We start from the raw sequence: 15790 nt of genomic DNA, 5'->3' as shown, positions 1-15790 counted from the left end.
AAGAAGATGACAGTCCTAAATTGACAAGACAAAATATTTACATATTAAAATGGTTCTTTACCCTGATAAGCAGCCTAAACCTGAATAGCCGGTTTCAGAAGGGGTGGTTTAGGTGTGCACACTAAAGGAACACACGTAGACATATTTGTTTTTCATTTCTCATCTGTGACACAAGCGCAGCGAAAAGTACTCAGCAAGATGGAACAACATGCTTTATTTACATTCACAGGTTATATACGGCAGCTATATACTAATTGTTACACCTACAGATAGCTCCGTAATTTTTGGGATAAAGAAATGTCTTTTCTTGATATGCCTCACAATTTTAATTAATTGTAATCAAACAATTCACATTAGTTCAAGCGCAGATTCTCAGCTTTTATTAAAATGTATTTTTTAAAATTGCTCATGAACATTCATCCTGAAATGATGCCCCTGTTGTAAATGGTTGGCATTTATATAGCGCCTTTATCCAAAGCGCTGTACAATTGATGCTTCTCATTCACCCACTCATACACACACTCACACCAACGGCGATTGGCTGCCATGCAAGGTACCGACCAGCTCGTCAGGATCATTTAGGGGTTAGGTGTCTTGCTCAGGGACACTTCGACACAGGGGGATCGAACCGGCAACCCTCCGACTGCTCTTACTGCCTGAGCCATGTCGCCCCCATTGTCGCCCCAGCCATTGTGCAGGAACATATCTACCCAATGTGCTTATTCTGATTTTTAAGGTTTTGGCTGTGGTCTATGCTTGTGGAGCATGCTTGTACAGCCTATAATAGATAGATTTTTTAATCGGTTAATCGCTAAAATGTCACCAAACCAAGAAAACACTGAAAATACCCATCCCTAGCAAAAACCGGGCAGCAAATTAAGGTTAGGTGCACATTAGGCTCAGCGCATCAAATAAGCAAAACTAAAACAAATAATATCCTGATCACATGGTGCGGTTGCTATGGGTCAGTGATCCCACCACGGCTGCCAAAATAGGCCCGGCCTGGTGACACAAACAATGCCAACTTCACATGGTTATTTATAGCAGGCATTTATGGCACTGCCATTAAAACAAGGAGCAGTTTATGTAGCGACGTGGAACCTGGATAAGTCAGAGATGACTTCACTTCCTACTGAAATTACCCAAACCATCTGATAAATGTCCCCGAAGCACGGAGGAGACATTCTAATTCTATAAGACAGGGTAGGGTACCTCAGGGTAGGCCTCCCTCCCAAAGGGCGGTGGGAACTCCACGTCTCCCCACTTCGCCTTGCATATGTAGTCAGCCGTGGCATCGATTTTGGCCGCCATATCCAGTACGAAGACACCCTCTTCGGTGACCACTGGGAGAGGAGATGAAACAAAACGCGCATTAAGAAACAAACCCACAAGAGCCCCCTTTCTCTACTTCTCAACCAACAACCTTGCCCAATTAACCGAGGATCAAATTGATTGTGAAAGCTTAGCATCAGCTTCTCTTTCTGATGTTGCACTATGTAGCCTAAATCAGCATTGGACTTCAGATAGCATAAAATGGCCCACCCAGTTACTGCCCAACTGAGAATACAGGATACTTCACTGTTGTGTAATTGCTCTAAATTAAAACAATTTGAACACTGACACAAAACCCAATCCCATTTCTGGCATTTAATAGTAATAAACAGGCTGTGTGCAAGTGTGACAGAACTGCACTTCCCCTCTTCACAGTAGGTGGGGAAAAGTGATCAAGTAGTACACTTCATACATGGACAAAAAGCTGTAAATATTTGCCTAAAATTTCAGCATGTGATAAAAAGAACTTGCCTGAGATGACACACTTGCGTCAGTCCTACTTCTATGTTTCTAACAGTTAACCATGTTTCCCAATCATACACTTGTAACAGCGAGTACAGAAGGACATTGCCAAATACTGAACTATTCCTGACATTTCTTTTTAAATGTAAAGAATACTTCAGTATTAGCTCAAAATAAAAATCCACAGAAGGAATGTGCACTTTGATCAGAATGAATGACATGGAAGCACTTAGAAAAGAAAAAAATACAAAGAATACAAAAGCAGTTGTATTGCATGTATATTCACGTTTGTAAAAAAACAAAAAACTTCCTTAGGGGTAAAAGTTTCTCTGTGGACTCAAATTTGGTAATGTGTAGCTGGGCGCAGCTCTGCTCCACATTGCTCTTATGTTTACAGAGACCCCTTGTGCACGGGTGTTGCATGAAATGCAGCAGTAAATTCTCAAACTTTCCCAATTTTCTCAACCACAGCCAAACCTCCTCAGGATTTGGGTGGAACCACTTCATAGTGGGCATGGGACTGAAAGGGTTAGCTAAATTAGCTTCACCCATTAGATCCAAACGACATTCGTCCATCGGGCTAGTTGGGGTCATAGTGAGACTCTTGACATACGGGGGGGGTTGTTTACGTTTTAACATACTGTGAGGGGCTGGGGTTCAGGTTACAGAAGTGACACTGCCACTCAACTGTAGCCCCCCCTCCAGGGACCTTGGGAGCTCTTGAAAAATGCACTACTCAGAAGCAGGCTGCTTAGAAAAAGTACTCCGACGCAGGTTCCTTGAGCTAAGAGACAGAAACAGTGCAACAAACGGAGCCAATAACACTGCTTCGGAAACGGACAAAGCAGAAGGGTACTGTTTGAGTTGTGAGTTTTAAGCAACACACAAACTGAAAGCTCCTACAGGTGGAGCAAACTTCAAGCAGAATACAGGAAGCTGCAGACGTGAGAGCCCGGCCCAGTGTCAGCTCTCTATAGGGAGAACATCAAAGCATCAGCATCTGCCTCGATCTGCATCCGACCGCGTAGGAACATCTGCTGCAGGGCTAACACGGTGAGCCCTCATTAATACACTTCAAAAGGCATACAGGCTTCATCAAATTCATTTCGGAAAAACCAGTCATCTTACTGTGCGGATTATTCATGCCATATTGGACATGCGAATATCCGGATATGCCCGTGGAAACGGGTCGTTACATTATTTAACTACACATATTTGAAATGCTTCCGCTTGCCCCTTTCCATCTCCTTGTTTTTCAACATGTAACAGCAGCCCACTTCTAAGCCAACCTATTTCAGCGGTATAGCCATCACCATTCAGACCGAGGAGGTGCAGAAGAAGGATGAAAGGGAAACAGATGCTTTTTATAACTGCAGGCTGCCAAATCCCATCAATTGGGATCTTTCAGGAGACTTCCATCAGGGAACCAGTGACGCCCCTTTGAAAAAATGCCCTTGAACAGACGGTTGCTTCGCCTCAACGGTTCATTGGAGACTCAAATAAGTCTTCAGTCCCGTTTCTGTTTGCGTTTGTTTGATAGTGAGATGGTATAACGTCTGCAAATAGTACACTGGTTGGAGATTGTGACTAATGAGTCATGGCGTGGTATTCAACTTCCATGTGAGAAGTGTGTGTGTGTGTGTGTGTGTGTGTGTGTGTGTGTGTGTGAGAGAAGGGGGGCATACCCAGTGGGTTTATCTCCAGGTAGGTGAAGTACAAGTCCTCGTACAGATTGAAGAGTCCCACAATGAAGCTGGCCAGCACCCTGCGGGAGAAAAAGTAGTCAGACCCTAAACTTTACAAACAGATCTGCTTAACTCAACAGGACTGAGCAAAGAAAATCGCATTGGATCAGCTTTCAGCAAACGCTTAAAAAAAATAAAAAAACACACCGCTCCACTGTAGCTTTGCGCTGACTTCCGAAAGCCTGCAAATTCAGTTCATGCCCGTAGTCATTTGAAAGCAAATTTATTGTGGGTTCTACCCAAGACATGAATTTCCAACACGACTCAACCCAACTCAGCCCAGCTCCATCGAACCACATCACTGCCGGGAACTGTTTCCGCCCATTGAATTGTTGTGATTACAGGCCTGATATTTAACGGCAACAAACACACAAGCCGCCCCGTCTCAGCGCCCCAAGCTGGAGCGTGTGGGGCTATAAATACACCAGACATCTAATTCAATCTTTCCCGTCCTGCAGAGGCCGGCGTGGGGAGTATTTTTCCACCCTGTCGTTTTCTCGGCCGCTGTTCGTGTGATGGGCCCGTCACTGAGAGACCGACTTGGGCCCTGGCACCGGGTTCTGCTGGGAGCTGGAGCCTGAGGTGGCGCAGGGCCAGTGGGGACAGAACTGCAGACAGGCTGACAGGTTTTAGAGGGGGTTGGGGTGGAGGGGAGACGGATTCGGTGTGATAGCCATCGAAGCGAAAGGGAGAGCTCCACTGACGTGTTTGGAATGAGGGATTACAGCAATGCAGTGGGGTGTGAGCTGGCTTCATTTGCCTGAAAAATTACAGCACCCTTGGTGTAGCTTTTATGCATTGTCGTTCTGTTTCCCCTTAGGTGGTTTGGCTGCTTTGCACGGTGCAATTTTTGACAACACTTGACTATAACTCTTATACAGTTACACAACTCCTATACACACACAGCAACACCGAGTTGGGCAGGGTAGTATTGATGAGCCCATTTTTCCCTGTAGACCATCTCAGCGATCTTAATTCCAAGCCTATAGGGATTGCTGGTTTTTGTTTCTGCCTTAATATCAGCAACCAATTCAGACTAAAGAATCCAGGTGAGGCGAGTTAACCATGTCATCAACTGCTTTCATTTATCAATGAAGTGCTGAGTAACTACAAAACCCAGCACACCCTTCGGCTCTCCGGGACCAGGATTGAAGACCACCGACCCGTCTGCTCACGGTCTGAAGGCCGTCCCCCGTCACTCACTCTTTCTTGCCGGGGGGCACGTGGGTGAGCAGCTGACTCAGCACTGTTTCCTCGCTCAGCTTCTCATCCACCGCCACCAGGTGCTTCTGGGCCTTGGAGTCCACGTCGCCCACGTCCACCCCGCCCTCGTGGTGGAAGAGCACGTAGTCGCCCTCTCGCGTGGCGTAGATGCAGACGTAGAACTCCTCCTCCTGAGGGAGGGGGAAACCTTGGGTGAGGACGGCTCGCTCAGACACAACAGATTAAACACACAGACTTTAAGGCCGTTAACAGTGCCCCTCAAACACAAACACGGCCCTGCTTTTCTTTTCTGCCAGGTCAACAGTGCTACTGATTAGACCAGACTGCCTTCACACCGGACTCCCAGATAAAGCAGTTCCCAAACCTCAAGGACCGCGAGTAGCTGATCCCTGCTTTAAGGGGCCGGGGCAGACCAGGACAGGCTGTATCTTTTCCCAAAAGGGCCGGTGTGGGCGCAGGTTTTTGCTTTAGCCCAGCACGGAGGCACCTGATGTTTCTGGTCAAGGACTTCATTGAAGCCAATGATGAGATGAATTGCTGAATCAGATGGACTAAAACAAAAACCTGCATACCCAATGGCCTTTTTCGGAAAAGACTGATACCCCGGCTTTAAGGAAAAACGAGCAGACAGACTGGAAACGAGGGAGAGAGGAAGAGAGGAAGATGCAGGGAGATATTTATGGTGACACACAAAAACACACAAAAACAAAAACAGAAATGAAATGACCTTACCTGTTCATGAGCTACAAACGGCTCGATGAGGAAATTCTTCAGGGTGCCCTTAGCTTTTCCGACCTGGGGAAAAAAAATAAAAACAGTTAAAAAAGCTTAAACAAAACCACTACAGTTGAAGGACGGTGCAGCGCAGGGTTAGAAGTGTGAGCGATGAGGGACAGAAACAGTAGGACACTGGAGAAAAGAGGCCAGCTAAACCACCTCACCTCCAGGTCCTGTGGGAATGGGCACTCACCACAACCATTACACTGCAAGGGTAAATAATGCGGAATAAAGTGCATCTAGAGGTACCTGACGGGCAACTTCCAGATCTACCCCCAACACCGGGGTGGAACTCTTGAAAAGGGGAAGGAGGAAGGAGAAAGGAGAGGACGAAGGCGCTCCTATTAAGGCTCGAGCTGTATAGCTCAGTGACACAACACAAGGGTCCTTCCGGAAATTAGCGGTCAATAAGACAGCATTCTTACATCAAAACAAACCCTGAAAATATCAGAAAGAGATTTAATTGTGGTCTCCTACAACCTCCTTGAAAACCATAACGCCCTTTCTCTTGAAATGATAGGAATTTCTGGTGACAACGAAAATTAATTGTCCCTTGCGGTCATTCCTGTGCGACGTAAAGTGACACAAGATCAATTAAAAAGTTTTTGCCAGCTTTGGCGACAACAAAAAATTAATTCGGCAGCGCTTCACGCCTAGAGCTAATCCGGTGCGGGCTCTGTGCAGCCATTAGCTGACGCAACGCCGTGGGGAACGAGTCTGGCGGGGGCCGCACAGCAGACCATGGCATTCGCAAGAACAGTGAATGGTGACATTTAAAACAGACAAGTTTAAAAATAAATGTCAAAAAAGCTGAAAAATCAGAGCTGTCCTTTCAGCTCAAAGGAGCAGGGCGGAATTTGCCGGCAAAGGAGCTGAACCCCTCGGTGCTGCGTGACTAAATGAAATGCATGCATGAAACCGGGAGGGTGAGGGGAGAGGAGAAAAGAGAAAACAGAAGAAAAAACATGACAGAGAAGAGAGCGAGAGAAGGTGTGGGAGAGCAGCAAAATTGCTTTATCGTAGGACAAACAAGAATTCCTGAGATGTCCCTCCCGTTTTTGACGCTTATGTTACACAACCTCTGGCCTTATGTAATCCTACACCGAACGTGGGGCCCTAGAGTTAGCAGTCCGCTGTGAAACCGACCATGAACGATGTGCAGTGGGCGCCCGTGGTGAGAACAGGAAATGTTAATCAGTTTGGGGAGGGACTCCTGTCGATTTTAGACACCCTCCGCCCTCCGCCCCGGTGAGGATTCTGCCGAGCCTGGCAGATCTCGGGCTCAGACGTAAGCCCACTACCGCACGCTCGCACGGTGCAGATTCAGAGGAACGGGGAAATGAGCCAGCCCTGTGCTGGGACTGCGCTCCAATCTGGGTCAGTGTGGGCTGGAAGCACAGGAACTGCAGCAGTGCGCGTCAGGGACAGCCAGGTTGGAGAAACAACTGTACTTAACTGTGTAAATTAGGCACACGATCGACACAGGAATATTGTATTTTTATGTAAAGATATGCTACTGTGGAGACAAAGCAAATTCATCATGGATCAAACATTCATTGTATCCACTGTCAAGGTGCAATTTTAAAAGCTCAAAAGGTAAGCACTTTCAACATTTTCATCAAAGCCAGCTAATGTGATAGAACGTATCTGGCATGTGGCAGTCACGTGCCCCTAACTGAACACGTTCTGGTTTACGGTTGGTTGCAAACACGGTTATTGGAGTTGCCAGGGACAGGCGGTGAAATTGGCTGAAGAGCATGAATTCAGCCTGCCAGACATCACTCAAACTCAAGCCCCCGTTAAGGTTCAGCATGAAGAGAAGGCGAACACTAATGAAATCTGAAAATGACATTTCCCCGAGTGCCAGGGGATTCTTCCCATTACCTGAAGCACAACTGCACTGTTAATGAGCCAGTGAATGAGTGAGTGAGTGTTATCCATAGAGCCCCTCAGCACTACTATGGTCTGAATGAAGAGAGCTTTGGCTCCTTCAGAACACAGGAGGCTGGGGGTGCTGGTGACAGTGGTAGCTCAGATTCCAGAGCGACTCATACTAACATACTTAAAATACTATCTGAGGATTAGTTGCTGTATTTTACATTACATTACTGCTACAACATTCAAAATACAAGAATTTGACTGAATAGCAAATGATTGTGGAATGCTCATTTATAAAAGTAGGGGTTGCATAGCTCCAGTTCTGGAGGACAGTTTGTTTGCTGGTTTTCGCTCAAAGCGATTATTCTGACATTTTCTAAACGGCTGTTTACACCACTGCTGGTTGAAGATTATACCTCTCCAACATTAAAACTATAACTCCTAAGGGGAGCTCAGCGACGTTAGCCAGGCTAGCAGGATGCTAGCATGGCGCCTGCACTCACCGTGGTCTCCCTCATGAGGCGGGGCTTCAGCCATTCCCGCACGCCCGGCAGGTCCAGGTCGACCCCCACCAGACCCAGCTTCCCTCTCCTCTTTATCAGCTGGTCTGGCTTCACCACCAACCGCTGTGACACAACGAGAAAAACACAACCTGCTACCAAACCGCACAGGTGACGCAAAGGCTATCGATAGCAAAGGCTATCGATTAAGTGCCTTGCTCCACCACTTGTTTTTTCCTTCTGTCCACAGATGAGAATAAGGGGTTCCTAGAAATCCGATGAACAACCTGCCTCGGAGATGCAATTTATAATGGATGTGGTGGAGCCTAGAGTGTAGCTATCAAAGAAGAGGAGCGTAGGGAACGAATAGCGATTTCTGCTATTTCTGGAAGCCTACCAACCTAAATACCCACAAGTAAAAGTCAGTTCAATTTTCAAATCAATCACAGTGCCCCGACTGCCCAGCTCCTGCCTGACCCAGGCACTGACTGTTTCCCTGCAACGCCCAGCAGATGAGTCGTACTGGAACATTAAGCTGCAAGCACTAAATAAACTTAAGTGAACGTTGCGTTCCATTACGACCCAACATTCAAACTAAAGGTCTTTTCCATTACCCACACCCGCATTTCATCTAAGAGCGGCTTGAGTCCCTCAGAATAATCTCTCGCTCCCCTCCATTGAACTGGACTGACCCTCTTAGCTAAGTACGGGTCTGTAATGTAGTTTATACTTCACGTGGACGCTAAGAGGGAGCTAAAGCGGGGGAGCGGGGCAGGAGCCGTCGGCGAGACGGGCCTGGATCAGCGAGACGGGCCTGGATCAGCATCCTAACCTCTGTGAGCAGCCAGGGGTGGTCCTGAGCAAGTCGGTCCCAGTCGGTGTCGTTGGTCACGCTGGCGTACTTGAAGCGGTTCTGCACGGCGGCTGAGGTGCAGATGTACTTGTAGAGGAACTCCTTCCCTGTCTGCTCCGAGATGGCTTTGGCTGACATGGCTGCTCAGTCCACAGATAGGCTGGAGGAGAAGAATGATGGGAGGTGTTTTTTTTAGCAAGTTTGTGGGGGGGGGGGGGGGGGGCATCAAGAGGTTTTCAGAGAATGAGAGACAGCAGGGATTGAGGAAGGCAGAGGCTGTTTGGGGGCTGATATTTCCCATTTGTCATCCCTTCTGTTACTATGTAAAGCATCTTTGGGACAGTCTGTTGTGAAAAGCGCTATACAAATAAAATTGAATTGACTTGACAGAGACAAAGACTGTCAACACCCTACTGAGAGTACCAGCAGATTTCTGAGCTTAACACAAAGCAGAACTTTTTACTACATGACAAACTACAACAGTTCCACTCAGATAATGTTGGTCAGAGAAATACATGACAGTGCAGTGTTTTACTTAAATCTTTTATTCAGAAACAAAGCAATGTGGTCTGTGCCCAGGAGAAATATATATGGCTAATTATCATGACAGCCATACACAACAGGGATCCTCTGACCATAATGCTCATGAAAGCTCTCAGATAATCAGACTTTTAGAACAGAGGGACATCAGAGTGTAGTTCAGCTGGTCTTCACAGTCACAAATGGGACCTTCCCAAGCAATTCACTCAGCTTTCTGATACCTTAAATATTGGACACTTCCCACATCATTTTCAAAATTAAGATACCATTACAGGACAAAAAACTAAACCGAGACCTAATTGAAGAGAAAGACCACAGGTTTATAAAGTCTAGAACATTCCCCCAGCAACATAGCTTGATTATCTGAAAGACAGGGCCTACAAAAAAAAAACATTTTCATTGGGATGTTTTAAACATTTGATACCTGAAAAGCACAACAGAAACAACGTAGATTTAAAAAAAGACAATGCTTTAGAGAAGAATCAATCATGTCTGGCTAAAGAATGGTTAGTAAAGATAACTAGGCATGAACAAGCCTGCCAAAAGATTCCACGTCATCAACTTAATTTCCACTTACAGGGGGACATGCTTAGCATTGGGACATGTGAATACCCAACACAAAACGAACATTTGCAAGAGCAAGATGGTCAAGAATGAAGGTGGACTAAAAATGTAATGGCATTATTTGGCTCCACACTAAAGGGCTCCACTCCATCCCCATTAGTCCAGTATGAACACAACAATTCAGGGTTTAACCCTTTGGCTCCTTGAGAATAAACCAAAATATCATAACAGCAAAGGGATGATATGATGAAGATATTTCAGGATTAAAAGGAAACTTAAAGGGTTTCACTAACCTCTTTCAATGTCAATATAAAAATAACACTGCGCACACACACTTTTCATACATTGAAACATTGCGGTTAACCTTTCAGTGTGTGAATTGAACTTTTCAAATGCACCTGACTGAAGCCTATGTCTGGTCACCCATTTCGTTTCCCTTTGGTCTTATTCCTTTTCTCCGCGTTCCTCCTTTGTTTAGTGCGGTTAAAAATAGCCCAGCCTTCCAGCCGAATCGGCGGTGACATCACTCAGTTCATTAGCCCCAGACGTGACACAGGACAAGAGAAATGGGCCCTCCAGCCAGCCGCCTTAAATAATCATGGTTATTAGAGTTCCCTGGAAAAACCCAGCACCAATAACTCTAACAAGCACAAAAAGATGGACATGAACTCTCACTCACGGACTCAAAACACTTGCACTTTGTCCATCACATAGCAAGTTGCATGCACACATTCACAATCATACATGCAAACCCACTTCCTTGCCACCTGCCAAACACAAATTAAACTAGTTAGCCAATGAGCACACACAAAAAGGGTGTCAATAAACCAAACTTGAATAAGGGTCATTCAGTGAAAGATCAACCAAAGGCGTGGGAGTTGACCACTCTGATTTTGCTGGAAGTTTGTGTAAATATTCTTTATATATTCAATAAAAAACTTCCAAAACATTAGCCTCAATGGACTTGTTATTCTAGAGATATTGGGTCATAAAATGGGACTAGGGACAGATAATTGTGATGTTGATAGCTCACAGACATCAGGAATGGAATGGAATTAAAAATGGGCTGCAATCACTACATGTTGAAACCAAAATGTATAAAAATGTGGTTTATTAAAAGCTGGAAATCTGCAATTTGACCACATATGAATTGTTTGATTAGAAACAGTGGAAATAAAACATTAATCAAAAAAAGCAAGAAAAGGGCAAGATGTGTCCAAACTTTTGACTGGTACTGTATGTAAATTATGTATATGTAAATGTTCCTGTAAATTGAGGCCCTGTTTGAACTTATCAAAACATGCTCAGGCACTGCAGTATAATGTAAATTTGTTGACAGTAGGCCCATTGTACCTTTTGAACATTCTCCCTTACCATCAACTTGGTTGAATATCAGGTAACACTTTTTGTTGGTCCATAACAGGATATGTTTTTGAGAGATGTGTTTGAAGACACATGGTCACCACAGATGAATGACCTCAGACATCAGCAACAGGCAAGAAAAGATAACAATAAAGAAAGTTTTTCCTTCGTCCTCCGGTCTGCAATTTACATTACACAATCAACAAAGTTTTATGGCTAACGTCGCCCCAGCTGCATGTGCAGTCTATGAGCTACATATCATGTTGCCACAGACAACCTCCAAACCACAAACGGGAAACACTGAAATGACTCTGCCGTTGTACGATTATTCCTCAGCTCTCCCCATAATAGACAGAGGCAACATTCAATCAAGCCCAACAACCAACTGATCTTCAACTGAGCTGCCAAGTTGCCACTGGCAGATGCGATGGTTCCAATTTCCCCAACATCGTGCTTCAGGTGCACTGGTGAAGAACAAACAAACCCAAATCAAGTCGGTTGGGACATGCAGTATGCAAGAGCCAAATCTGCCTACGCTTTCACACTGGGCACATTGGGAGCAGTGCACAGAAAAGACTTGAGGCTGAACAGAGAGAGTTACATGCTCATAGTCAAATCAGGACAGGCCAGAGAACCCAGAGCCCATTGGCTATGGAGAGCTAATTCGGCCAGAATGAACTTCTCCAGAGTGGCAGTTTGGTCACAGAGAGTGTTTTGTTCCCGACCGTGTCCAAGTGGCATTAGAACGGTTGCTCTCCATGCTCAGAATTGTTCGGCCTGCAGTGGAAAAGAGGCTAGAGAGCCTATTGGGCCAAGAAGAGCCTAGACTGCAGAAGGTAGAAACAATGAGAATGAGCAGATTTCAGAGTACGAACAACAAGCCGCAACAAAATAAAACCAAAAACCCTACGAACACAAACAAACCCAGTATGTATTTTTCGCACGTACTTCCTGTAGGAGAAATCAAAATGGCTTCTGACCTCCACACTGTCAGATCCGTCAGCCCGTTCGCCAAAGCTGTGAAACCGCGGCATCGGAAAAGCAAAGGAATTGCAAGATTTCAGGGCTCGGCAGTCGTCTTAACACACGCGGCTCAGTGTTCTCCCCTCCGCCTACAGAGGGGTCTTTGTGCGTTTGCTGCAGTGCCCGGCCTCGACATGCACACGGTCAGACCCGGCAGCGGCGTGTTGCACAAGCCGCGGAGCTGCGTAACTCATTGTGTTCGTACGCTCCCGGATCGCGGAGGCGACGCACGTTTTTGCCGAAAGGCCGTCTCGGGTGGCTGCAGTTAGCTTCCTGAGCCACCTCCACCCGAGGAAACCCCGGGGGCTACTCAATCGCTGCGGTCGTCTCAGCCCCCCCGCAAAGGAAACCCAGAGTGTACTGCAGGAATCTCCAACATGCTCCTACATACATGTAGCCAGGAATATCAGTGCCACCGTGTTGCACTTTAAAGCTATCGATTAAATAAGGAACAAACTTACAGCTCGCAAGGCAAGCTACAAATCATTAACACTGACATGGGCAAAGTGACACCCCCATCCATGCTAACGGTATATTGCACATTAAAAACAAAGCTGGCCTATTCTGTCTAGGAAAACAAAACAATTAATCCCATTGTTTCAGGAAAAGCAGTCTCAAGAAAAGGTCATGACCTCTGTGGTGAAAGGTGCCCAGCTGGTTTAAATGAAGCCATATGCCCAGGAAGAGCTGGGGCTAAAAGACGGTGGGTGGTAGAAACCCCCTCCATGGCCTCACACTGACTACAACTGCCACTAAATCCCACCATAGTGGACATTAGCCAAAAACCAAGGCCCCTACATGTGGAGGGACATTAGTACATCAATCACCACAGACTCGTATGACATCACAAAGGGGGACCAATGATGCCAATCTGTGGTAGATTCTACTCTGTGAGTGACAGCCCAGAGACACCGCTCCTCTAGAGAGGACACAGGTAATCAGAAGGCTGTGGGTCTTCCTCTGTGCCAACAATGAGGGGAGGGGGTCTGTTTTCACAAGAAAATCAGGAGATGAGGAGGGGTGATAAGGGCACACACCCCTCCTATCGCTGGCCCATGGTGAGCACTCGGGACCCGTTTGTCTTGCTGTCACACAGTTAATTAGTAAGATTTCTTTTCTTTTTGCAAGAGTGGCAGAAACTCTGCAATCTGTGCTCACGTGGTCTTTATGGACAGGATAGCAGGCAAAGAAGTGCAGTAGTGGCCAAAGTACTAGTTTAACTAGGGAGTTTAACCCTCCTATTATGTTTGGGGTTGATTTGACCCCATTTAGTGTTTGACGTCTGTTAAAAATCAGTTAACCTTGTTTCAAATTGATACTGTATGGTTTTATTTTTCTAATATTGAGGGATTAAATATTGATATTGCAATATTAAATCCTGGACCAACTTCGCATACAATCTTGTTGTGTGGGGTTCTTTTTACCATCTGTAATTGTATAAAATGTCAGATAATATACAATCATTTTTAATTTTATCCCAGATTTATTTTGATGATTCTGGTGGCACGTTCCCATACAGGTGCCAACGTTTCACTTACTGTCTCTTAGGCTCTAAAATGTTTCTAAGATGTTTCTCAGATTTTTCATATTTATGGATAAAAGACAACCAAAGTGTCAAAATATTTCTATTACAATAATTGTGTGTTCATATAAACTACAAAACTGAAACATAAAAGCGGTCATAAAATCTTAAAATAAGCACGCACGCACGCACGCACGCACGCACGCACGCACGCACGCACGCACGCACGCACGCACGCACGCACGCACGCACGCACGCACGCACGCACGCACGCACGCACGCACGCACGCACGCACGCACGCACGCACGCACGCACGCACGCACGCACGCACGCACGCACGCACGCACGCACGCACGCACGCACGCACGCACGCACGCACGCACGCACGCACGCACGCACGCACGCACGCACGCACGGTGTGTGAAATAAACTGAGATGTGGCAAAGAGCTGGAGACCAGAACACCCCTGTTCCATTTCTCATTTCTCATTTTCTGAAAATGCAAAATGGTCATGTATATAACACATTATGCAACCGGGAAAAAATACAATAAAATCACTCCTGTCATTATACTTCAGAGAAGCCAGAATGTCACTGCATACTGCCTATTGGCCTCAGGCTAGTCTGTCAGAGGTTCATATACTTGTTGCATTTCACTTACATTCATTCTCATGGGTTCAACAGAGTGGAACAATACCCAATTAAGATTACATGTTACCAGTGGACCACATAACTGGTTTTCACCAGATGGACTTGCCTTCAAGGTAGAATACAAGCAACTCATTACACACCCAAGCCATTGCTAAAGCTTTTGTGATCTCCTCAACACTAGATAGCCATTGGTTATAATCCTCGACATTTTCAAATCACAGTATACAAGTGTCGTACCCGAAACCACACCGTCCGGTTATGCAGTATCCTTAAAACATCACTTGCTTAAGGCGAGCAGGTACAGCACACGCTGAGTCTATGACAAAGACACAATGGCAACTCTGGAATCTTCATGGGGAAGAACGAGCCACTCCCCTCATCAGGACTGTTGCTTCACTAGCCACCTTCCGGCACGTTCTGACCATATAACCATTTGCACTCACTGCACCTTCACTACCAACATACTTCCAACATACACTGAACATGGAACTCACTTGTGCCCAATGATGCCATTAAACAACAATCGCTTGCGTCCTATTTTAAAGATCGGTATGGCATCTAGCACCGTTCAGACTGTATCCTCTGTAGCATTTCAGCTCTATGAAAGCTTTTATCTAGTAACGAATGTCATCGAGCCCTAGATAAGACAATCTACAAAAACAATTAATTATTTATAAATAAGTGTCTCAGGGCCAGACCAGTCAAAGTCTGATGCCTGAAGATACAGTATATGATTCAAAATAAAGAAAAATACTTTGATAACAACTCCCTGAATTACACTTCAAATATATTTTCACTGCAGTCTAGCAAAATTGCATGAAACCTAAATGTTATAAATATTTATAAGAGGTGATGTTTTCTTAAATTGAAATAGGGAATATTCAGTCAGGAGCAGACATCTGCAAGATGCTGCCATATCTGTATCAGAAGCTGGACTTTGTGGTAATGTTTGCACCACCCTGTTAATATTTCCTCCTTTTACTGGCTTTGCTTGTAATGTTGTGACCATTTACCATGTGTATTACTTATGAAAACAGAACTTTTTTGATGAAAAACATTAACACTTATAACCAACAAGTAATACTTAATTCATTTAATTTTAAATAGTTCCTCAAAACTAATTTGAGCATATATGAACACTGTTCACCTACAAAGGTAGAAACACGTTACTTAGTTACCATTCGCCCGACTTCAGCGTGACTCAACTCCACGTCCTGCGGGCATTCGCTTCAACCATGCTACACCACCTGATTTCACAAATTATCTTATCTGAACCAAGCAGGTAAAATAATTAGTGAAATCAGGTAATGTAGCACACAGTAGGAGCAAATACCTGCAGACACTGTGGCCCGCAGGA

At 45.4% G+C, this 15790-nt stretch overlaps 1 protein-coding gene across 3 annotated transcripts in view; it reads right to left on the bottom strand.

Annotated features, from left to right (window-relative positions):
- Window positions 1-15790, bottom strand: part of aclya (ATP citrate lyase a) — a 40194-nt gene that overhangs the window by 20963 nt on the left and 3441 nt on the right. For all 3 annotated transcript variants that reach the window (XM_061224260.1, XM_061224269.1, XM_061224278.1), the window contains exons 2-7: window positions 8751-8931; window positions 7922-8044; window positions 5496-5558; window positions 4743-4933; window positions 3480-3559; window positions 1213-1343 (exon numbers count right to left, since the gene is read on the bottom strand). In XM_061224260.1, the coding sequence (XP_061080244.1) occupies window positions 1213-1343; window positions 3480-3559; window positions 4743-4933; window positions 5496-5558; window positions 7922-8044; window positions 8751-8909 (747 nt within the window). In that variant the 5' untranslated portion in view covers window positions 8910-8931. The remainder of the gene's footprint in view (window positions 1-1212; window positions 1344-3479; window positions 3560-4742; window positions 4934-5495; window positions 5559-7921; window positions 8045-8750; window positions 8932-15790) is intronic.

Source organism: Conger conger, chromosome 2 (genome assembly GCF_963514075.1).
Source record: "Conger conger chromosome 2, fConCon1.1, whole genome shotgun sequence".
Lineage (NCBI taxonomy): Eukaryota > Metazoa > Chordata > Actinopteri > Anguilliformes > Congridae > Conger > Conger conger.
This window is presented reverse-complemented; position numbering and strand designations above follow the sequence as displayed.